The sequence below is a fragment of the Callospermophilus lateralis genome, chromosome 14 (assembly GCF_048772815.1).
Source record: "Callospermophilus lateralis isolate mCalLat2 chromosome 14, mCalLat2.hap1, whole genome shotgun sequence".
NCBI lineage: Eukaryota > Metazoa > Chordata > Mammalia > Rodentia > Sciuridae > Callospermophilus > Callospermophilus lateralis.
The window spans coordinates 33,054,731-33,080,687 of record NC_135318.1 but is presented as its reverse complement, the minus strand read 5'-3'; the positions used below and the strand labels follow the sequence as shown (position 1 = coordinate 33,080,687).

Sequence of the window (25,957 nt, the reverse complement as noted above, 5' to 3'; positions counted from 1 at the left end):
ACTACTAAAATGTTCCCTGGGCCTTCCTTTATGTTCCAAAGTACAGGTACATATTTTTTTTCTTTTGGCAAAAATTCAACTGCAACTGGTGCATATATTATGAACACATGCTGTCAAAAGGAAAGAATTCTCTGACAGAGAAGGTATATGAGAAATTTAAATGATAAACCACCTTAAAAGGTACTGGGAAAAATTTATACCTCAGTTAAGTGTCTGGCACAATATACTTTAGAAAAATATGAGGCTTAGCTTTTAATAGTTTTGGCACATGGAAAAAGATAAACTAAAAGAGAACTAAATATAATGAAGTGACTAGTTAGGTGTGTTTCTGATTTGGGCATTTACTGAATGGCAATATTACTATGATGTGATATAGAATATCATGAAGCCATTAAAACACAGACATCATTAACATTTAGTTTGATCCATACTTGAAGCCAAGTCATATTATCACCATTTATCAAAATTATTTAACAGTTGTCGTCAGCAGTGGGAAAGCTGACCTATCCTTCTAATCACAGCATCATAAAAGGGTTCCACTCGATCTACCTGTAGGGGTTTGTTTAGTCTGACTGCAAAAAAATATATATATAATAATAGAAAATGTATACTTTATGATTATGATAATGATGATCACTGCTCTGTCGATGATTTATGTGAAAGTGAATAGTCAGCTAAGCGCAGTGGCACACACCTGTAATCCTAGCAACTCCTCAGGAGGCTGAGGCAGAAGGATTTCAAGTTTGAGGCCAGCCTCATGCTGTCCCAAAGAAAAAAATGAAAAAAATTGGGAATGTAGCTCAGTGGTAAAGCACCCAGGGTTTAATCCCCAGTATCATCTTCCCCCTACCCCCCTAGAAAAAAAGAAAGTGAATACAGTCAGCCTTCCATACCTATAGGAGACTGGTTCCAGAAGCATGCCCATCCCCAAATCTACAAATGCTCAAGTCTCTTATATAAAATGGTATGATATATGCATATAACCTATGCATATCCTTCCATATACTTTAACTGGGGGTGGTTGTGGTGGGGATACTAGGGATTGAACTTAGAGGCACTAGACCACTGAGCCACATCCCCAGTCCTATTTTGAATTTTATTTAGAGACAGAGTCTCACTGAGTTACTTAGCACCTCACTCTTGCTCAGGATGGCTTTGAACTTGAAATCCTCCTGCCTCAGCCTCCCCAGAATGCCTGGGATTACACACATGCAACACCACACCCAGTTCTTCCACATACTTTAAATCATCTCTACATTACTTAAAATACCCAATACAACATAAATTCTAGACAATAGGTGTTACACTATATGGAATAATGACAACAAAAAAAGTCTATATGTGTTTAGCCAGGCATGGTTTTGTTCACCTGTGAAAAATTTTGATCTCTGTTTAACTGAATCCATGGATGTAGAACCCACAGAGAGAATTTTTAAGTATCTTCAGTCTTTTCTAAATTCACAAGGGATTAAAAAAAAAAAATCACATGAAATAAAATGATTATGTCTTTACTTTTGAAAGGGAAAAATATAAATCTTTACAAAGCATTTTAAATAAGTATTTTATAAAATTTTTCATTTATTTGAAAATACTTTGCTTGAAAGGTTTATACCAAATATTGTACCCTTAACATGTTAATCCTGTTTAATGTTAAAACAGTTGACCTATTTTTATACTATACACAAATGGCAATAGTGAACAGTCGCTTAATATTTTTTCCAAGTACCTTCTATAGTATAACATATATAAACTCCAAGACAAAGAGCTGCCAATAATAAAATAATAAAATTTTAAGTGAGGTATTTCTCTCAATGTTTTAATATCAATATTAGAAAACATATTAGGCAAATTTTCCACTAAAGGGAATGAATGATACTAGTGGACCCCATTTTATGTGAAATAAAATATATCACATTAGCATGTTTATAAGAATAGTAACCAAAGTAAACATGAAGTAGAATTTTAGAATCAAATGAAAGAAATTCAACAAATCTTTAATAAGTAAGAATTAGGTTGATATTACATGAAAATTAAAAGTTCCAATGCTGCAGCTACAGGGGTTCTGTGGCTCCTCCAGAAGTGAATAATTCACTACTGATAAGTCGTTACAAAGGAATTATGATTAAAGACAACTAGAAAAGAACCAGAAACAACAACTTGCAAAAAAAGTTCCTAGGGAAAAGGAACTATAGGGCTGGGGTTGTAGCTCAGTGGTAGAGCGCTTGTCTCTTGTGTGAGACCTTGGGTTCAACCCCCAGCACCATGTAAAAATAAAAATGAAAATATTGTGTCCATCTACAACTAAAAACAATATTAGAAAAAAAAAAGGAACTATAGCTATTTAACTGTATTCACATTTTTATGACACTGAGAATTAGGTCTAAGTAACTGAGGTATCATACAAAATGTTGTGTATCTGTTAAATTTTTAAAAAGCAGTCTTTACATTTCCCTTAAATTGTTCAGAATTTTCGTTACTGAAGTACTTTAGTAAACAAAAAAATGAGTTAAAAATTCTTTAAATTTTCCTCAATTACAATGTACTGTTATTTCAGAATAACCAAAACATTTTAAGTGTTTTTAAAGACTAACAAAACTATTTTAAAACACTTTTTTAAAAAAAGTTGTATAAAAATGCTCAACATCACAAATTATCAGGAAAATGCAAATCAAAATCAGCAAAATAAACAAAACAGCAATGAGGTAACATCTCACCCATTTAGCATGGCTATTATATTAAAAAAATAATGATATTAATAAATGCTGGCAAGGAGGCAAAAAAAGGAAAACTCTCAAAAACTGCGGGTGAAAATGCAGACATTAAGGAAAACAATATGGTGGGGTTCCTTAACAAAACTGCCTTACGATCCAGCAATCCCACCTACAAGTATATGTCCAAAGGAAATAAAATCCATATGTTGAAAAAACATCTACACTCACATGTTTACTGTAGTATCATTCACAACAGCTAAGATATGGAATAAACTTAGGGGTATATTGATAGATGAATGGTTAAAGAAAATGCAGTATGTGTCTGTGTATATACATACATGTACGTGTGTGTGTGGAATATTATTCAGGAATAAAACAAATGAAATACTTTCCTTTATAGCAACATGGATGGAACTGGGGAACATTATTTTAAAGTGAGATAAGCTAGACACAGAAAGATACTGCACATTCTTACATATATATGGAAACTAAAATAATTGATCTCAAAGAAGAACAGGATAGAATTTGGTTACCAGAACCTGGGAAGAATTTGGGGTGGGAGGAATAGTGTTAATGGTGCAACTGGGTTGGCAGAATGATTTAATGCACAGGAGGATAACTTTGGTGAACAACAATTAATTGAATGTTTCAAAATAGCTACTAGACTCACAAATTAAAAGTAGCCTCCAATTTAATATTCTCTTCTAGCTACTATGATCAAGCAAGTTTAAGAGTAGCTATATTTACTGCTCTAAATTCCACAATTCTCAGTTGCAGCTTCCCAAAATACCAGAATTTGATTTTCAACCTATTACTCCAATAAAATTTTACCTTGAAGATGTTTCTAATACTGTTACTATGAATGCCAAATCAAACGGTCACTTCGAATACTTTATTTGACCCCTCTATAGCAGCTGGCAACATGAAACACTCTTGTTGTGCTGAAATGTTGGAGCTTCTAAATGGAACTATGCTGGACTTTCATTTCATTTTATATCCTCTTTCTATTAAGCCAATTGGCATCCATGAGCTGAACAGGCCCAAATTCTTTTGGCTAGCCAAGACTAACATGTGCACCAGAACTGGAATTTAGTTATCAATATGTACATATTCATACACCAATATTCATACACCATATTCATATACCTCAAACTCAATATTCAAAAACTGAATTCATAATCTTTCTTCCTCCTCATATCTGGTTAACTGTATCATCTTTTATCTAGCTGGAATTTAGAATGAGACTTTTCTCTAGGTTTATAATTTATACTGGCTTATTGCAGTAGGTAAGCCAATTCAAATCCTTCCTTTCCCATTGTTAAAATAAGGGCAATCATGCCACTCCCCATCTAGTCTACCTGGAAATCAGTAAAAGATGTGAATTATGTTTAAATGCTTGATTAATCTGAAAGAATTCAAAATTCTTTCTTGATGCTTAAAAAAAGAAAAAAGTTGTATGTGGTCAACCTCAGAGCAACAGGATCCTAGGAACTGTTTCTTTCAACCTTGAACTCACAGTATCTAGAAGTTAAAAATTTCATTGTATTGGGGTTGGTAATAAGTATCATAGCTTAAATTAATTTTAAGCTTATTAATTATTATTTTAAATTAATTTTAAGATTATTAATTATTATTATTAATTTATCATTGGACAGATGACCAAGAGAGATTAGAATAAAGCTATTTAAACTATAATCATTTAAAATTATGTTTCTGTAATAACAGGATGATTTTTTTAATATATATGAACATATGAACATCTACTTGTTATGTTTAAGATAGAATGGAGACATAAAAAGAAGATTCAGTTCTTGCCCTCAATAAATTGTTATCTAGTTGGAAGATACTAACTTCACAGAAACAGTATGCCATAAAAGCATATAAGTGCCATCAGTACTATTATACAAACATTTCCAAATTAAGAAGCATCTTAGCAAGGCCCTGCTTCAAAATAAAAAATAAAAAGGGCTTGGTATGTGGCTCAGTGGTCAAGTGCCCCTGGGTTCAATCCCTGGTATCGACCCCCCCCCCACCACCACCCTCGAAAAAAAAAAGTAAATAAAATAATAGACTTAAGTTGCAGAATTTCTTAGGAAAAAGAAACAAACCATAATCAGGTAATGCAACAGAGAAAAGAGTTTTATATTCCCAGTTAAATTTTCAAATAAAATGTTGCATAAAGCAAGACTCTCCCTACTTCACAACCCCCTTACTTACCTTTACTCGGGACTGATTTTTTCACTGAGGCCACATGATCTTCAGAGATTGCAAGACGCCTCAAAACATCAGCGAGAGCTGCCTTTAGCACAGTGATTTCATCTTCTTGTTGTTGAACTCGTAATTCAAGAGCTGAGAGGCGATCTTGAACATCCGAAGTACTTGCAGCAGAAATACTATCATCTAAAAAATAAAATATTGAACATTTAAAAGATATTCTGCTTGAAAAAGAATCTCTTTCTTCTAAGAAAAACTATACCAAGGTAAGTTTGGCTTTTTTTGTTTGTTTGATAGTAGGAATTGAATCCAGGGACACTTTTAATGGTGAGCTACATTCCTAGTCCTTTTTATTTTGAAGCAAGGACTTGCCAAGTTACTGAGAGTCTGTCTAAATTGCTATAGCTGGCCTTAAACTTGCAATCTCCTGTCTCAGCTTCCTGGGTTGCTGGGATCAGAAGCATGCCACTGGGCCCAGCCCAAGGTAAATCTTTTTAAAAAGATGATAAAAATTAAAACAAGGACAACTCCAACATGTTTACACAGAATTACTATATAGATTAACATCTATAAAGATTTCCATAGGAAAAAAAAAAAGATTTCCATAGTATTTTAACTAATTTAAAATAATAATAAAAGTTTTTAAATTTGTCAAATAATTAAAATGATGAAAATCTTCCCCAAGGTCAAGCCTCCTCCTCTTTTTGTGTGGTACTGGGGATCAAAGCAGGGCCTCATGCATACAAGGCAGGTACTCTACCACTGAGCTATAACCCTCACCCCAATTGTCCCCTATTTTTACACTAACCCCTTAGTTGGTTTTCTCACCAAAATGTTCTCTAAATATGTCAAAATTAGAGTTTAGAAGGGGGGGTGACCTCCAATTCTATCATCATAACATTATGAATCAGTAAACAATATTCATGTTGAAGATCATATATATCAACAGGCTTCCCAGACATATTTCCATGACAATCTGATACTGAAGGAAAGATGGGTTTTAAATTTAATTCAGATGCCAAGTTCTGATTCTGTATTACAGTGACTTTGGCTCTCTGAGCCTCAATGTCTTCATCTTTAAATGGGATTGCTCTAATGAAGACATTTACATAGTACAAAAGGTATAATTTGAGAGCTTTGACTACATTCACTATACATGGCAGACAAAATCTATAGCATGCTTAAGAAAAGGACTGGTAAGAACAATTCAGTCTCTCACCTTAGAGTTTTTATACGTGATATCTTTCATTTCCATGGGAGTTAAGCTCAATTCTAGTTGATCCATACTGTTAGACCATGATCACAATTAATTCTTCCCAAAATGCTTTTCTATTTTCTAATAGGAAAAAAAGCAGACTTCCTCTTTTGTGAAGCAACATTTGGGGAGAATGGGGGTGTACAAAGGATTGAATTCAGGTGCTTAACTACTGAGCCACATCCCAGCCCTTTTTTAATATTTTATTTAGAGATAGGGTCTCGCTAAGTTTCTAAGTGCTGAGGCTGGCTTTGAACTTGGATCCTCTTGCCTCAGCCTCCTAAGTTACAGCACTGCGCCTGGCATGAGGCAACATTTTTTTTTCCTGGTTGTATATAAAGTATATTCACACCAATTTGTGTCTTCATTCATGTACTTTGGAGTTCATCACATTCCACCATCATTTCTAACCCCCTGCCCCCTCTCTTCCCCTCCAACCACTCTGTCCTATCTAGAGTTCATCTATTTCTCCCATGCTCCCTCTCCCTACCCCACTATGATTCAGTCTCCTTATTATCAGAGAAAACATATGGCATTTGGTTTTTTGGGACTGGCTAACTTCACTTGGCATTATCTTCTTCAACTCCATCCATTTATCTGCAAATGCCATGGTTTTATTCTCTTTTATTGCTGAGTAACATTCTATTGTGTATATATGCCACATTTTTTTATTCATTCATCTACTGAAAGGCATCCAGGTTGGTTCCACAGTTTAGCCATTGTGAATTGTGCTATAGCAGCACAATTTTTAAGGTCCTATTTGGGCTGCCAACTTATGATGCCTCATACCCACTTCTACCACCCCATAATGAGGTTGAACAATATTAGACAGCCTTTTTAAGGTTATAATACTAAGTTTTAAGGTTATAATACTAAGTTTTAGTATCAATTCACTACTATCAATTTCAAATGGTTCAATCTAATATTACTGTAAGAGTAGTTATGAGATATTAAGACAAATGGAGACTTGCTAAATTTCCCAGAGAGAGAGGTGTAGCCCATTTTCCCTCTTGGTTCACTGAGAGGCTCACTGTAAGGATATAGTCCTAGGACTGCTGGTAGTAAAGAAACTTTTGACTACCCTGAGTTTCAATTCTAGCCTCTGAAACCTTGGATCTATTTTCACAACCAGTCTAGTGGTCTGGCACTATGGCGCGTGCCTCTAAAGCAAGCAACTCAGGAGGCTGAGGCAGGAGAATTGCAAGTTCAAAGTCAGTCTCAGCAACTTAATGACAGCCTAAACAACTTAGTGAGACCCTATCTCAAAATTAAAAATAAAAAAAAGGGCTGAAGATGTGGTTTGGTGGTTAAGCATTGCTGGGTTCAATCCCTAGTACACAGAGACACACACACAGACATAGAAAGAACCAGTCTAGTACTCTTCCCAGCTAATTATATAATCTAACAAATTGATTCTTTGCAAGCTATCACTCTTGTAAAAGTCAAAGGTCCCGATCAAGTCAGTAATCTATGTGAATATGCCTAAACTGTTCTCCATTTATGAAAGATGAGGTATAATTTAATAAATACATAATCTGCTTAATTCTTTTGGGAAGCAGGGCATGGTGGTACAGCCTGTAATGCCAGGAACTCAGACGGCTGAGGTAGGAAAATTGAAAGTTCATTGAAAGTTCGAGTTCAGCCTAGGCAACTTAGCAAGACCCTGCCTCAAAATAAAAAATAAAAAAGGCTGGGGATCTAGCGCCATGGTAGAGCACCCTTGGGTTCAATCCCCAGTAACCAACCCTGAAATCTTTTGGGAAGCCAGAAGAGCCTAGTGTTAAGATTATCAGACAAAGATTATCAGGTTATAATACTAAGTTTTAGTATCAACTTAATGTTTATCTTTGGCAAGTCACTTAAGTTTTATGGACTCTGATTTTATTTTCTTTTTAATGACTAAGGTTTTTATTTTGTGAAACATGAAAGGTGATTCCACTTGTAAAAATCCTACCCCAACTTGATAGACACTGTGGAAGGACCCAAGGAAATTTTTCAAAGACTATAATAAGCCACAAAGTTAACTATTAAAAATGTCCTGTGTTTGTATCATATCTTTCATATTTATTACCTCATCCCCTTCCTACACAGTCTATATTTTATATTTGAGGAAACAGCTCAAGAAATTAAGTAACTTGTCCAAGGTCACCAAACCAGTCTTACGTAAGACTCAAACACAAGTCTCTTAACTCCCAATTTAAATGCCCTTTATTTTATTTCTTGCCATGTTCTAATAATAATCACAAGAAGATTAAGTAAATGTATCTTTTTCACAAAGTCATAGAAGGAGTTTAAACTACTGAATGATATAAACATATTTTTATTTTAAAAAGGTCATTTGGCTGTGTTGTGTGAGAGTGAACTGGTACAGACTAAGAATAAATGCAAGAAGTCCAGACAGGGGGCTGCTACAATAACCCAATCAAAAGGTGATGGTTTCCTCAGTTAGGGTGAACAAATATGGACAAATATGTCTGCTACCTCAGTACAAGTATTATTAGAATACCTCCCTCTTTCACTCACAAGTTCTCTAGTTCAGATGACCAATTAAAGGATTATTTTCACAAAAGCAATAGAAGTTAAAAGGAGCATAGAAGTGCGTCTCTGCAATTTCTGATAGCTCTAAATCTCTGTCATTCCTTCCTGTCTAAATCTCAGTTCTTAACATTTTCAAGGGCATGAATCTGAGAATCTGTAAAAGCTTTGATAAAATAGTACATTTTGGTGTTTCAATGAATAAATATGCTTGCTTTTTACTGGCTATAACTGGTTTACCCACATTTAATCTCCTCATGCTAATTAATTCTTACTGCCACATAGGTAGGGTTCCATTAAGTTACTATTCCATAGTGATGTTCTTACTGCCCTGTTGATTACTGCCACAAAATCAGAAATGGCCTAAAGTCCACAGAATACTATGCAACAATAAAAAAGTAGGTATATAAGCTAAAATTCTGAAAGATCTGTACAACAATTTAAGTGAAATAAGCAAACTGCAAAGCAATATATACTGAATGACTTACTAAAACGAACACACGTGCACTGTAAACACCTCTAAAAAAATAAATAAATAAAGCAGACGTGCCTCTAAGCCTACCTACCACAAAGACTGAAGCAGGAGGATCACAAGTTCCTGTCTAGCCTGGGCAACTTAAACTTAGCGAGATCTTGTCTCAGAAATTAAAAGGGCTATAGATGTAACTCAGTGGCAGGGGCATCCCTAGACTTAATAACCTATACCATAAAATGGGGGGGAAGTGAACAACAATTAAAAAAAAACAACCCAAACCTTCATATTTATATAGATATGCAATACACACAGAAAAATCACATATTTCAAACTGGTAATTGGGTTACCTCTGATTTGGAAGATAAGATTAGAAGGGTGAGAATAAAATGAAAATTTTGCCTTTCGGCTTAAGTAACTCTAAATTATTCGAATTCCACAATACAAGGGTATCATGTGTTAATTATGCACTTCATTTAAGTTAAAAAGCACTGCCTCTAAGCCTTGAGTTCTTAAGACAACTTTTCACTAGGCACAGTGAAAAAAGAACAATATAATAAAACACAATTAACTTAAACTTGCATTCAGAGATTACTAAAGCTAGAACAAAAACTATTTTGAAGTCCAACAATCTTCTTCATCATTTTATAGACAAGCAGGTACACCAAGCTCTTTAGAAATTAGGTAAATTCACCATGGTCAAACAGCAAATTGAGGTTAGAACTTCTGCTGATGACTCTGTTCCATTGCTCCCTTTCCATTTTGAAAACTCCTCTTCCAATCTTAACGTACCACACTCTCATTCACGATAAACGTATTAGGAATACATCTGTACAGTAAATAGAATATATCCTTTTATATTTTTTGGGGGGGGTGGCACTAGGAATTGAACCTAGGGCTCTTTATCACTGAGCTATATCCACCGTCTTTTGTTTTTCAATTAGAGACAAGGCTTACTAAATTACTTAGAGCTTCACTGAGTTGCTGAGGCTGGTCTCAAGCTTGCGATCCTCCTGTGTCAACCTCAGGAGTCACTTGAGATTACAGGCATACAGCCTGCACTCACTTATATTCCTTTTTCTTAATGTAAGTATATTCATTCCCTTTCCTTACTTCATGGCAGTCCCTTGTTTTGTTTTGCTCCTTCTCAAAATAGTTTCTAGATTCAGGGTTAAAATACAAACAACAAATGAATTCTCAAGAAAGGTAAAACTAATGAGAAAAGAAAAGAGGAGAACTATGAATCTCTTACCCATCAGCCTATTTACTGGCTTAAGTAAATTTCTTTTATTAGAGGCATAAGCAAATTTATATGTAACTTGTAAACTTTAATATTCAATATTATCATTTTAAAAATCCAATGACAGCCATTCATTAACTGAATCATAGTTAACCTGTTTTCTGAATGGTCAAGAAATGTGTTACCTTTACAGAGATAAATACAGTACATTTTATTCTAAGTATCTAGAAGGTGACAATACAATATTGTATCAGAATTTTGAATTTTAAATAACTCTTAATTTTAAGTAACACCTTTCGAATTTTAAGTAACTCTTTCTAAAATGAATGCTATACTTGCTTTTTTCCTAATAGAGGCATACAATTATAACCATTTCTTGATGATTCAGTCTCCATTTAGACTATTAATTACTATGCTGCAAGTACTGTGATAAAATGATGCCTAGAGGCTATTACATGTCTAATTAAATAAGTGAATAATTGAATAGTTTCTAGTCTTTCTTTATACCTTTTCTCCTTATCGCTTTGCAGTTAGAATTAACTTGCCCATCTATAACAATGCTCCCTTCCAATTTAATTTCCTATATTATGGAATATTTGGTAATTAACCTTTATATGAAGAGAAAAAAAGTCTCTGAAAGGAGGACCTTTCTATTTAAAAATTACATATGCATGTATACATGCACATGTATATATACACTTAATTTTATGTGAATGTATACATGCATGTATATGTGAGCATGCACGTGCGCGCGCGCGCGCACACACACACACACACATACACATTAATTAAGTAGAAATGTCCTTCCCTTACAAATGAGCTTACTGAAATCTTGAGAATTAACCAAGATTGTGCAGCTAGTAAGATGGAGAGCTGGGATCTAACCCAAGTCTGTCAGATCTAAAATTCAGCTCTTTTTCATGCCAGACTGCATATTACATATTTTGAATACACAAAGACACTCAACTTATTTGGGGCTCATTTTGCCATAGTGTAACAAGGACTCTGGTCTCCTGACCAAGTATGGTTATTTCATCTTTTTATTTTCACTGATAAAATAATTTATCATTTACTTTTTGGCTCTTGAATAGATTTCAGATTGATACTGCTATTCCATTATCTTTAGTTAAATGAGGCATTCAAACATACAGGATAGAGTTTCTGGTTATGGTTAAGATTGAGAATCCTCATTCCACTTCTTTCCCTAACTGCAACAAAATATTCTGAAAAGAATGCATAAAACAATTACTTGAGATTTTAAGAACAAATATTAATAGACATATTGAAAAGGGAAATCAAATTTTGAAGAATGATCCATGAGGCAATAAGTTCCCTTGCTTATACATATAGCTTATAAACTTTGAGAATTGTGTACAAAAAAAGCTCCAGATAAAACCCTTTTTTTCTCTGATCATCTTTAACTTTCCCTACCACACAAGTCCCAGCTGTGAAACTGCAACACATGGCAGCAGTGGCATGCCATGGAAGCATGAAGGACTCCCATGTGTGCTCTCTCTCTCTCACTGCTTTACCTTGAGTGGACAGCAACACAAGGAAGGGGGAAAATCCCAATTTTATAGGAAGATCACAAGGAAAGGGAGTCCATGAGAGCTTGACTGGATGGAGGAGATTACAGAGAGGAAGGAATTAGAGAAAGGGATCCTAGGCTCATCCTCCCAGCTACACAAATACAGAAACAACTGGTATCAACACAGTAAAGATTTTTGAGAACTATGGACCAGTGGCCAGGTCCCTGGCCAGGTCCCAGACCGGTCTATGCACAGTGCACATGAAAAGCTGACAAGAATAGACCTGGAAAAGTTTTTAAAAACAAAATGACATTGGATCTAGAGTGCATAGAACACAGGTCAGGAACTGTAGTCTGAACAGAGCTGAGTGACTAACGAAACAAAAATCATTAACATTTGTCAACAGATTTTAACAGGACCCAAAGTCTCACAGTATAATATTCAAAATATCCAAAAATAATCCAAAATTAACTGACATTCAAAAAACCAGAAACATCTTAAAAAAAAAAACACTCAAGGAAAAAAAAAAACAATCAACATGAAATGACAGATATTGGCATTATCAGAGTCTTTAAAACAATTATCATAACCACGTTACACAAAGGAAGGGGGAACATTCTTGAAATAAATGGAATAAAAGTCACAGAAAAGAAATAAAAATTATTAAAAAAAACTCAAGTGGAAGTTTTATTTTTTATTACTTAGAGAATACTTTATTAGTTTCTGTAATCAAACAATAAGACCTTACATATTTGATACTGTGTAACTCCTAAACAAATTAAGTTTAACATTTTTAAACCAATATGCCTATTAATTTCTGTATAATGCCAACTCAAGATGATAAACTGAGATACTTTTTCCAAAGTTGAAACCACAACTAAAACTTCAAATTCAAATACATATATGCCATGACAAGCAACTAAGTCATTCAGGGTCAGTCCACGTGAAATTTGGGTTGGCACACAAAGACAGAGAAAATACCTTTTTCTTGGGGTTCTTCAGCATTGGCTCCTCTGCTCCAGCTCCCACAAGGGAGGCAGAAAAAAAGAGAGAAGGAGGATGTTCTGAAGCCACTTTTTATTGAGGGGAAGACACTGGAGAAAGTTCCACCCCAATGAAGGGGGTCAGGTTTCAGGGGGTTGAGTAACTCCATGATGTCTTATGGTCAGCAGATTGACTGACATCTTGGAAGGCCACACCTATCACAGGGGATCATAGGCAGAGCGAGCAAAAAGGACACATAACACCACCAGCCCAAACAGAGAGGCAACGTCAGTCCAGTCCACTCAGGTACTCATGCTCATAATTCACACACACACAGCCCGTAGCTGGCTTGCCATACATATATATGTATGTGTATATATATATAAATAAATACATATACAAATTCATACACACACATACATACATACATATATAAATAAAATGTGTGTGTCAAGGAAAGAAAGACCACAATAGCAAGATCTGGCCTCAAAATAAAAAGGACTGGGGTCAATGTAGCTCAGTGGTAAAGTACCCCTGGGCTCAATTCCTATTACAAAAAGAAAGAAAAGACACCCCCACACACACCAAAAAAACAAAAACAAAAACCCTGCAAATTTCTGTTGTGATAACAGGCACCACTGTTTAAAATTAGCCAGCCTCTTATAATTTAAAAAGATATTCTAGAGTAATATCATTAAAAACAGCTCTGAAAAAGCACTATCACTACTACATATCATAAAGCAGGTACAAGAGATTTTACATTCACAGAGTTATGATACAGTACTGTCCTTCCTACATCTATACTGCTATAGAATATAATTAAAAAGAAATTATTTGCAGGGCACACTGACATATGCTTGTAATCTTAGCAACTCAGGAGGCTGAGACAAGAGGATCTCAAGTTCAAGGCCAGCCCCAGCAATTTGGCAAGTCCCTAAACAACTTAGTGAGACCTTGTGTCAAAATAAAAAAATTTAAAAGGCTGGGGATGTAACTTTGTGGTAAAGCATCCCTGGATTCAATCTCCAGTACCAATAACAACAACAACAAAAGGGCATTATTTGAAACTTGATTCTACTTTTCCAGCAGAGGGCCCAAGGTTAGTATGACACAGCTGTATGTGTGAACTATGAGCATGAATACATAAGTGAAGAATATTTCTTTTTGTTTGTAGCACAGTTCTAAGTACTTATTCTCTTCATGAATATCAACTAAAAACCATTCTTTAAAAGCCAGGAAAAACAAAACCACCGCTGAATTCATACAAAAGTGACCAAATGGTCAAATGTAAATTTTAAAACTGAAAAATAGCAAATTTTTAAAAACTACAGAGGAGCTCAATAACAATGAGAGAAAAAAAAAAAAAAAAAAACAGAAAAGAACAATGACCTTAAAAGACACAACCTCAGGCCTAACATTTGTGTCACCTGAGACCCAGATGGAGAAGAGAAAAAGATTCATATGTGATAAATAATGGCTCAACTTCCCAAATTGTTAAATTAAAATTTACAAATTCATTTCAATTTAGTATACACTGAAACCCCTATTTCTACCACAAATATAAAATCCAAGTGCAGTAGATTAAAGAACTAAAGACAAACATACAAATTTAAATTTTTAAAAAAATTTTACAAAAGTTATGTTCATATCCTACAAGTAGAGAAGTCCCTAATCGAGATATAACAGATTTGCTGTTAAAAGACTGATTTGAATACTTTATAAGTCAGAATGCATGCACACTAAAAGACATGAAAGAAAGAAGGAGGGAGGGAAGAAAGAAATCCATGAACAGGGAAAAGACAGTTGTACCACATATATTTGATAAGGGTTAGAATCACAGATAAATAATTCCTACAAATCAATTACGACAAACAATCCTACAAAAAAATTAGTAAAAGCCTTGAATAAACACTTCATTGAAAAAGAAACATAAATGGCCAATAGATAAATGAAACAAAGCTCAAAGCACCTAATTAATAATTTTGGAAAGGAACACTACCATATAAAATTGGTTAAAGCACCATACTATTTTTCTTTTTAAATTTTTAATTTTCAGAGAGGGTCTTGCCCAGCAACAATAGTTATTTCTGATTGTGCAGGGCAAGTGAAAAGATAGAAAGGTGTCCACAAATAATGGTATATCTATAATTCAAACAAAGATCACATTATACTTCTGAAGAGAGTAAAAGAAGTTGTGTGATGTTCCTCTTATGCAGAGATGGATGGGGAATGTGGTAACTAGATGGCATGAGTGATTAACACTGGTTTTTAAGAACAGAATCATTTTTGCAAATTATATTCCGAAACAGACAAAAATCACGTTGTACTTCCAAGGAATCCTAGGATTTTGTGACACAGAAACAACTAAACCAAATAGTCTTTAGGATACTTTTGTCTAGTAATATGAACCTAAGGTTAGCTGTTACTATGAAGAAAAACAAACAATAGTTCTTCATTTCAAAAAGATACATGAGATAAAACATTATTCTAAGAACAAATATTAAAAATTGTTTAAATGGTCTGATCTGTTCTCCTTAAAGTACTAGTTGAGACACTGGGCAGTTGTTATTAGATAGAATGGTAACAGGCGATTAGATTAGAATATTAGAGAAGTTGTATAAATGAAAAAACATGAGAAACCAGTAACAATAATATGCACTGTTCATAATTTTAAAACTGGTACTGGCCTTCAGAACTGGTTCTGGCCTTCAGAACTGGTACTGGCCTTCCCATAAATAGGCAACCGATCAAGTAAATGGCTACACTATGGAATACTAATATTTTTTAAAATACTAGCTCTTAAAAATGGGCTGGGGTTGTAGCTCAGTGGTGGAGTGCTTGCCTAGGACGGGTGAGGCCCTGGGTTCGATCTTCAGCACCACATACAAACAAATAAACAACAAACAAATAAATAAAATAAAGGTTAAATTCTTGTAAGAAAAAAAAAGAATGGCATATATTTATAATTATAAATAAATAAGTTTAGCAGGAATGACAACATACTATGGAGAAAAAAGTTGCAGGACAACATTTATACTCCAGTGTTATCTGAGCAGAACTAGACAAACACACATGCACAAATACACTGAAAGATTGGGAGCAAACCTCTTGAGAATTTTCTATCAAAAAAGTCTTTCTTTATAAACAAATTTTTTTTTCAAGTAAAAAAGCAACAAAGCAAAAATTAGGCTACAATATAAATCTATTTAATATATCTAAGTTTTTAATGCATGTTTGGTCAATTAGAGATTTTTATGCATAGTGAATGAGAACATTTCTGTAAAAATATTATTTTCAGGATAATAAAAAAGAATATTCTCAGGCTAATGAAAGGCACAAAAATTTAAAGACTGTTTCTCCCAAAAGAAAAAAGAAAAAAAGCCTACAACTGATTTGTCACATTAGTGAATTCAAGAAGGCATTTAGCAACTTAAAACTTGTTATTGCTTTGTTCTTGACTGAAATCAATCATCTTCAAATACTGCTGCAAAGATAGAAATATCAAAGAACTATATTAAAAAGTCAATGCACTGTGTATACTACAACTGCTAACATTTATTTATGGAAACAAACTGTAAGAAAATGTATTTTTAAACAATAGAACATATGGAAATAAATTTATACAGGAATTAATGACTTCTATTCATCTTGATAAACTACTTTCAAAGTAAAAATTTCTCTCAAAAGAGCTTTTACTAAATAAGGTATTTCAACTGTTGAAGCATTTTTCTTTAGTAAACAACAGTATGAATTATCTCCAGCTAGTAATATGATTATATGAAAATAAGACTAATTTCTGGCTTCAACAAAAACACAAATACTGTTGTAGACTATTTTTCTTTGTAAGGTATTCTTACTAAAAATTCACCTAGCATAAACTAGAAGAAAAATTGTTAAATAACAGAAAACAAACCAAAAAATCATATTGCTACTATTATTTTGAGCCATGACAACTAGGTCTTAAAAAAAAAATTACTTCATTTGTCACCAGAATTCATTCATAATTAAAATGGTCTTTTTTCAAAGCCTCATTTTATCACAGAACTTAAAAAGAGTTATTCTGTAATTCTGTTTTTGATAAAGTTCTTTGGGTTAAACTTCATAGAAGCACAAATTCCCCATTCTAATTTACTATTTTTTAAGAGAAGTGCTTCTATATGACTTTCCATTAAAAGTTACTAGAGTGATTTTTCCTTTTAAGAATAGTATATAACAACCATCTTTCTGGAGGGGAGAGAGTAAGTTGAGCGAAGTTCACTCTGCCCTCTTAATAGGTATGTAATTGTTTATAAAGTGAGTATTGTTTTAAGTACTCTATAAAAGAGTACAGGCAAATATTTATGCCATTACTGGCACTTAAAGAGGCAGAGGGAAGAAAGTGCTCTAGATTTAATTACCAGTCATTAGATTTTTGGGGGGGGAGTAGGACTGACCCAGGGGCAATTTACCACTGAGCTAAGTCCCCAGACATTTCTGTTTTTTATTTTGAGGCAGGGTCTTGCTAAGTTGCTTAAGGCTTTGCTGAGGTGCTGAGACTGGCCTTTCACCTTGTGATCCTCCTGCCTTAGCCTCCCCAGTCACTGGAATTATAGGCATGTACCATGGTGGCACACAGCTTCATCAGACTTGTTTTGTCATGAGTGGTAAAGTTTGTGAGGAGATCTGAATTCTCAGGAAAGAAGAGAAACGTTACCAGTGCAGGAGTTCGTAAATGTGCAGGAACCACACACTGAAGCAAGACAAGGCAAACTGCCTTCCATTTTGGCCACCTATGTTATAAGCAATATAAACCAGTTCTATGTTTCCTCCTGCTGCCTTCCCAGATAGTTTCAAAGGAAATCCCAGCTCTCTAAATCTCACAACATATTTTACATTCTGAGGAAATCCTCTAAGTCCAGATGGCCTACCACAAAGCACTTCTTTGTTGGCACAAATAAAACTTCTTAAAACAGTGCTTCTCCTGTCCCTTTGGTCTCAAAAGAAAAGTTTTCTATTTCTTAAAAAAGAAAAAAAAAAATGATGGAGAGGGAGCAAACAGAGTACACAGGCAGAAGGTAGGACACAAACAAAAAACTTAGGGTGCTTTGGGAATGGATAAATCCCAGGTGGCAGAAACACATAAATTAATAAACTACAAGAATATTCACCACAATAACTTCATTATCCTTGGGGTACTACACTTTTCTGATCTTTTTAACTGGTTAACAGTAAAGTACCATTGCTTCAAATACAAAACTCAATTTTTTTCTTCTGAAACTGCAACACAAAACAATTTCTATAAATAATAGAGTTTAAAGTCCCAAAAGTGAGTATGTTTTTTTTAAGTAAGAAATACAATGTGTGTGGAACTAGAAAGTCGTAGTTCCTTTTTTTCTTTTGCACTATAGGTATCAGGGACTGAACTCAGGTGTGCTTAACCACTGAGCCACAGCCACAGCCATTTTTGTTTTTTATTTTGAGACAGGTTCTCACTAAGTTGCTTAGGGCCTTGCTAAATTACTGAGGCTGGCTTTGAACTTGCAATCCTCACACCTAAGCTTAAAGCTGCTGGGATTACAGCTGTGTGCCATTGTGCTCTGACTTTTAGCTTTTGCTTTTATTTAAATTAAAATAAAATCTCACGATCTTTAAAGAAACTAAAAAATGATAACATTCATCTTTAAAACCTAAATATTAAGACCATGATTGATTTATTATAATCATTTCACTAAAGAATATAATTAATAATGAAAGTCATATTTCTTAAAACTACTTTTCCAAATTATTTTAAAACATGACAACTGCAGTAGTATCAAGTAGCCTATAATAATAAACAATTCATAAATGGTTAGATATTCTGATTTTAAACCATCGACCCAAGATTACAAACAATGTCAATGTATGGGGGAATTCAAATTATAAATATTTTCAGTCTGTTTTACAAAACCATGTAAAGCTAGATGACAATAAATGAATGCAACATGTATTTATTCTTTTGTAACCACTTCGAAAGTTAAAGAACAAATTTATAGAAATGTGTCAAAACAAAGCTATCACAGATTTATCACTTCAATTTGTTGTTTTTAAGGTTTATATTTATACTTAAGAAAAACAAATCTAAGCTAACCAAAAGTAAACAGAAACAACTGAATGCTATAAACATATACTGGTACCCTCCTCAAAACTGTGTAATGGATGCAACTTAATCAAATTGAATATAAAGAGCTGTGATCATAATGGTAGCGGTGGTGCACACCTGTAATCCCCACAACTCTGGAGGCTGGGGCAAGGAATATCACAACTTTGAGGTCAGCCTAGGGTTTTGCAAGACCCTGTCTCAAAATTTAAAAAAAAAGGAAGGGGGCGTTGCCTAGAGGTGTAGCTCAGTGATAGAGAATCCCAGTGTTCAATCCAAAAAGTAATAGGTAAACAGATGAAAGAGAAATGGAGCAAAACAGTTCAGATTAATATTTTCAAGAAGTTTTATGGGAAAATGGGAGTCATAAAAAGAGTGTTTTCACAAGTGAGACTAAGAAAGTACTCTTCTTTTAATAATACCTGACATAGATTCATCAAAGTATACTTAAAAGATTAACAGAAGTTAAGTGGGCTATGCTTGAAATATTACAGACTAGGAAGAATTTAAACTCTTGCTATTGACTGGTGAGAACCTGAGAAGAATGCGTGTTAACACTTCAATCATCATATTTAAAACTACAGTTTCATAATTCAGGTGTCTGCTACTCTTCTATAAACTAAACTGGCCCAATTATATGATTACTTACAGCATCCTAAGGTTATAAGAGTAGTTATCAAGTTTTGTAATAGTTCTTTCTACTTGGTACATAACAAAAAGAATTTTCTTACAAATCATGATACATTGGTGTTTTTCTCTATCACCTCCCATGTGTATAGAATACTACTAATTTGTAGATTACAATTTGGGCATTTCTTTCTTCTCAAATCAAAATCTGGTTTCAGACCAGAAAGTGTGTGTTTCCTAATCTCAACTTAGTTTCTATGCTTGAGAATTATCCTCTCTACTACTAAAATCAAATATCTTGTAGGGTGCAGTGGCACATGCTCATAATCCCAGTGGTTTAGGAGACTGAAGAAGAAAGACAGCAGATTCAAAGTCAGTCTCAGAACCTTGGTGAGGCCCTAAGCAATTTAGCAAGACCATGCCTCAAAATAAAAAATAAGGGACTAGGATTGTGGTTTAGTGGCAGAGTGCTCACCTAATATGCATGAGGCACTGGGTTTTATCCTTAGCACCACATAAATGTAAAGATATTGTGTCCACCTAAAACTAAAAAATAAATACATACTAAAAAATAAGTAAAAAGGGCTGTGGATGTGGCTCAGTGGTTAGTGCCCTGGGATCAATCCCTAGTACCAAGACAAGAAAAAAAACCCTCAAGTATCTTGTCCAAAAGACCTACTTAGTCATTCAAATATTTGAGTATTTTCAATATAGAAGTTCAAAGATGCTGAGTAGAATCAAAACCAGAAATTTACTCAACAGAAATTTAAAATGACAGGACAGACTTAAGACTACTCTTAAGGGTGGAAAGGTAGGGTCCCTTTTCTCCCCACCAAAGGTGTTATAGCTGACGCTCCAATCATAAAGGGTTACTGAGAGGAAAGTATTACAAATTTATTCAATTACTTTTCTTGTAGTTGTAGATGGAAACAATACATTTATTTATTTATTTAGTCTGCTGAGGATCGAGCCCAGTGCCTCACACATGCTAGGCAAGTGCTCTAACACTGAGCCACACCCCAGCCCCTCAATTGAAGACCCAAAGACTCAGGAAAAACTGTCTATTTATGCTGAAATTCAATTAAGAATAGACAGCCATGTAGATACTGTGATTGGACAAAAGGGGTATGAGCTACTATAATAAACTAAAGGAGGGAAACTCAGCAAAGCCTGTCCAGATTCTTCTTGGCCTTTGTGTTGCATTCTTTCCTTCTGGGTATATAGCAGGATCCCTCTGGAATGAGAGTCTTATAATCTATTCTCAGACAAGGTATGTCAAAGAATTTCTTAATGGCCAGCCAGCTCTTACACAGACAGGGAAGGTTATAGTAAAATTTTTAGGCATTATGGCTTGCTTTGGGGAAAAATGATTCTTGTTTCCGTGATTCACCTAGGGGTATAGAATGCTGGTTTCTGTGACTCACTCCAAGGGAGAATGAGGGGTGAGAGGAGAGTAGCAGAAGGTGAGAGATAACTTGGTTCGGAAGCTGCTTGTGAGACTCCCCCCACCACAATTTCTTTTAGTTTCAAGTATTTAGCATGCCAAAGTATCATACTTGGGGGTATCATTTTAAGCCCCAATAATACTCAAAATGGAACTGATGGAAAAATGGTCATTGATTGAGAAAATAAAAAGTAGAGTAGGAGACCCACGTTTCTATTTGGATAACTAAGTAAAACAGATAACATTAACTTAGACTAGGAACAAAGGAAAAGAAACAGGGTGGAGAATGAGGGAGTAAAACCTACTGGGTTTGAGGTCACTGTAACAAAAGTGTAACTAGGTCCTGGGCTCTAGACAGAGGCCTGAGGGCTGGGGTTGTGGCTCATTGGTAGAGCACTTGCCTAGCATGCATGAGGCACTGGTTTCGATCCTCAGCACCACATTAAAATAAAGATATCATATCCTACTACAGCTAAAATAAAATAAAAAGATAGAGGCCTAAACTAGAGATTACATTTGGAAATTATATTAGCATACAATCAATAAATGGAATCAGGAGAAATGATGACATTAAGTGAGATGAGAATAAGGTCAAAGTTAACTAGTACAGAAAAATAGAAAACTTGGCAGAAAGGTATTCACAAATTCGGAAAGGAGGAAAAAAATGACAGAGATTACAAAGATACCAAAAGACAAGAAGTGAAAATGGTCTATTTGATTTGGCCACTATTAGGAAACTTCTACCAGAGAAGTTTCAGTGAAGTGAGAGGAATGCACTGAATTATGGCTGGAAGGTAAAAGCAGAATTTAAGGAATTTGATTGAAGATAGAAAGGAGGGAAGGAAATGTGCTAAGTAAGCAGGGTTGATGGTGGTGAGGTTTTTGGAAAAGTTGTTTATTTACAAGGTTTAGGGATGGAACCAAGATACAGTGATTGTACTAACATGAAAGGGCATACAACAGAGGTTTAGTGCAAGAAGAAACGTGAAGGGCTAAAATAGAAGACCAACAATGAGTCTTGGGGGGGAAAAACACTTTTATCTAAGAACGAAGGAAAGATGATGAAAGCAGGCACAGATGCAGTCAGTCTTCCATAGCTGTGGGTTCTATGTCTTTGGATTCAAAGCAGACTGAAAATACTCAAGGGCAAAACATTTGTATCTATACTAAACATATTCAATTTTTTTAGTAATTATTCCCTAAATGATAAAATAAAACACCTATTACACTGCATTTACACTGTATTAAATATCCTAACTAATTTAGAGATGATTTAAAGTATATAGGAGAAAGTGAACAGATCATATGCAAATACTACACCATTTTACAAAAAGGACTTGAGCATATGAAGATTTTGATATCCTTGGGGGTTCCCATAACCAATCCTCCACATTTACTGAAGGATGAATGTATTTGTTTTCTACCTAAATTTTTATCTGTGAAGCAGGAGACAAGGTCACCTGCTAAGAACTGGTTAAAGAGCTTAAGCTGAGTGATAAGTATGAAGCTGTCTATACCATCAGACTCATAATATTGCAAGACAGTTTAATTTGCTTCTAATAAAGTTATATTTTTATTTAAAATTCTTAACTAGTTTATAAATCTCTCTAATCTTTTTTTTTTTTTTTTTAACTTTCTTATACACCTGGGAAAGTACCCCACGGAGAAGAAGTCTGAATTTTGTGGTGGTATTTTAGAATCAGCAGTAAAGGCAGGCTAAAATAAGAGATGAGAAAGAAACCCACACTACCTTGATGAGGATGCACAGGACTGGGAGCTGCTTTACAAGAACAGAACTGCCTGCATTGGAAGTTCAATAAAGCTGGGGTAAGGGTCCTTGATAAAGCAATTTTAGCCAATAATTATATGAAATAAAATAGGTAACTCCCTGCTACTTCCCTCCTCACTACCATGAGTATTTCTTCCTTTTTCAGCTTCTTCTTTCTCTGAATATTCCCCTTTCTTCACTTGTACCTACATTTTGAGGCAAGCAGGCAGGTAGGCAGCCTGATTCCTGACCATCCTTTCCCCCTTTTCTCCAGGTCTGCCAGAATGATAAAAATGAAGTATATTTTTGTTTATTGCTGTCAGTTTTAGATATATAGCCCAATCAAAAGAGGGGGTATTTTAGTACTACTAGGCCTCAACCTAGAACTATACACACTAATTTGTTTCACTATTTTTCCTTTTCTTATTTTTATAAGTAAATGAGCTAAAATGCTCATATTACTCAACAAAGAAAAGCATATACTTCATTCCCCTTCCTACCTTCTCTGACAAACTTATTACTCTTTACCTGTATTTCTCCCTAAATTTTCATTTTCATTCAGTCCTACCTATCAGTGAATGAGAGGTCTTTGGTAACAACAAAAACAAACAAACAAACAAGATATAGAACAAAACAAAGTATCTATCTTGCTTTAAGAAAAACACTGTATTATGTAAATTCTCATTAACAAAAGTGTTCCTTTTGCATATGTAATATGCATATGTAATTAAAAGCACTGTGCTTCAGCAAAACCCTAAGAAAGTCTTCTTTCTTTCCTTCTCTTTCTATTCCTTTCCGAAATTTCCTGCCTCCTTACTTGATACCTTCCTTTCTAGTACCGGGGACTGAAGCCACAGACACTCTACCCCTGAGCTACACCCCACAGTCCTTTTTATTTTTTATTTTGAGACCAGGCTCAATAAGTTGCTGAGGCTGGCCACAAACATGTGATGCTCCAGTCTCAGCCTCTAGAATCATTGAGATCACACATATGCACCACCATGCCTGGCCCTGGGCAAGTTTCTTAATTTCTGGATGTCCAGTTTCTCGACCTAATGAGGCTAAGAGTACCTAACATATAAAGTTATTGAAAATTAAATTAGATAAACCACTAAAGAGCATGTAAAAATGCAGAGTAAAACCGTGTAAATGTTAGTAACTACTAAAAATTTATCATTAAGACCGCCAAATAAAAACCAATTAAACACATTAAAATCACCTTAATTCTTTTTTTTAAATATTTATTTATTTATGTATCTTTAGTTTTAGGTGGATACATTAGTTTGTTTTTATGTGGTGCCGAGGATCGAACCCAGTGCCTCATGCATGCTAGGCGAGCACTCTACCACTGAGCCACCTCCCCTCAAATCACCTTAATTCAAGATAAATAAGTTCTGCAGGGTCAGGCAACCTAATTATTCTAATATTTACCAAAACTTAGTTTCTGAAACATCAGCAGAAAGACATGCTACATTATTTTACTATTTATTCACTAAATTCCATTTTATAACCAAAAAATTAAAAATGCACTAAACTGTGAATTAGCAGGGCAGATTCAAAAACAACATAAAGATATATTATTTGATAATCATTTTTAACATTTGGTAAACTTATAATTATATGTCACTGCATTGTGAGGGTTTGGTTAAATAGTTTCCAACCCTAGAAGCAGACACCAGTGGAGAAAATGTAAACAAATAAATGCAATAAGTATAAGAGTTGCCCTTTAGAACATGTACAGAAAATAGTGGGATCTATTTAAAAAAAAAAAAAAAAAAAAAAAAAGGACCAATTTTAAGCCAGAGTGGTGCACACCTGTAATCCTGGCTACTGGTGAGCCTGAGGTAGAAGGATCAAAAATTCAAGGTCATCTTGGGAAACGTATTGAGACCTCTCAAAACAAATAAAAAGGCCGGGGATATACCTCAGTGGCTCTAGGTTAATCCTCAATATTGGGAGGGGGACACAAATTTTAACAGGAAAATATATAAGTCTGGATTTTGGAACAAGTTATTTTGTTAAAAGAAAATACTGATGAGAAAAAATTTTTAAGTGATCCCATTTGAAGAGCTTATTATGTAGCCCATAAAACGCCAGACAAAATATAGCTTCTAAATTACAAATAATATGAAAACTATATCCCAAATGATATGACTGAAGATATTAACATTGTATTTTAAATTAAAAATCTAAGTACATCTTTGGCCTACTAAAAAAAAAGGGTGGGGGTACAAAGTGAGGAAGAGACCCAGAAGAAACGAAGCAACCAACCACCACCAACTCAATCAATAAAATAAGAGCATACATATTACAATAGGCAACACACTGCTGAGTTCTTGGATGATGAGCAAGTTTAGGGTCTTTGCAGGAGTGAAGTAGTAAGAAGAATGGCCTGAACAGGCCCTCTTTTTTTTGGGGGGGGGGGGTAGGTGGAGGGGTAGTACCAGGGATTGAATCAAGGGGTACTTAACCACTAAGCCACATCTCCACCCCTTTTTAATTTTGAGACAGGGTCTAATTTGCTTATAGCTTTGCTAAATTACGGAGGCTAGCTTTGAACTTGTGATCCTCCTGCTTCAGTCTCCTGAGCTGCTGGAACTGGAATTACAGGTACGTGCTACCACATCCAGCTCAAATTAATTTTGAAAGCAGGCAGAATATACTAATTCTTTAAATAAAAATAAATATGGGAAAGGATAGTTTTGTTTGTATTTTGGTACTGGGTCTGAACCCAGCCAGGGATGTTTTACCACTGAGATCCATCCCCAGTCCTTTTTATTTTTTATTTTGAGACAGGGTCTTACTAAGTTGCTGAGGTTTTACTAGGCTGCTGGCCCCAAACCTGTGATCCTTCTGTTCAGCCTCCTGAGATGCTACAATCATAGGCATATACCACTGTGCCTGGCTTTCCCCAACCCCGTTTCTGGAACTGGGAACTGAACCTTGGGGTGCTTTACCAGAGTTACATTTCCAGTCCTTTTTATTTTCAGACAGGGTCTAAATTGCTCTGGGTTGCTTTATTGAATTTCATACGTTCATGGAATACTGATAACAGAACCAAAA

The 25,957-nt window shown here is 34.8% G+C and overlaps 1 protein-coding gene across 3 annotated transcripts in view; it reads right to left on the bottom strand.

Annotated features, from left to right (window-relative positions):
* Nucleotides 1–25,957, bottom strand: part of Eml4 (EMAP like 4) — a 146,618-nt gene that overhangs the window by 69,028 nt on the left and 51,633 nt on the right. For all 3 annotated transcript variants that reach the window (XM_076832665.2, XM_076832666.2, XM_076832667.2), the window contains exon 2: nucleotides 4,929–5,111. In XM_076832665.2, coding sequence (XP_076688780.2) covers nucleotides 4,929–5,111 — 183 coding nt within the window. The remainder of the gene's footprint in view (nucleotides 1–4,928; nucleotides 5,112–25,957) is intronic.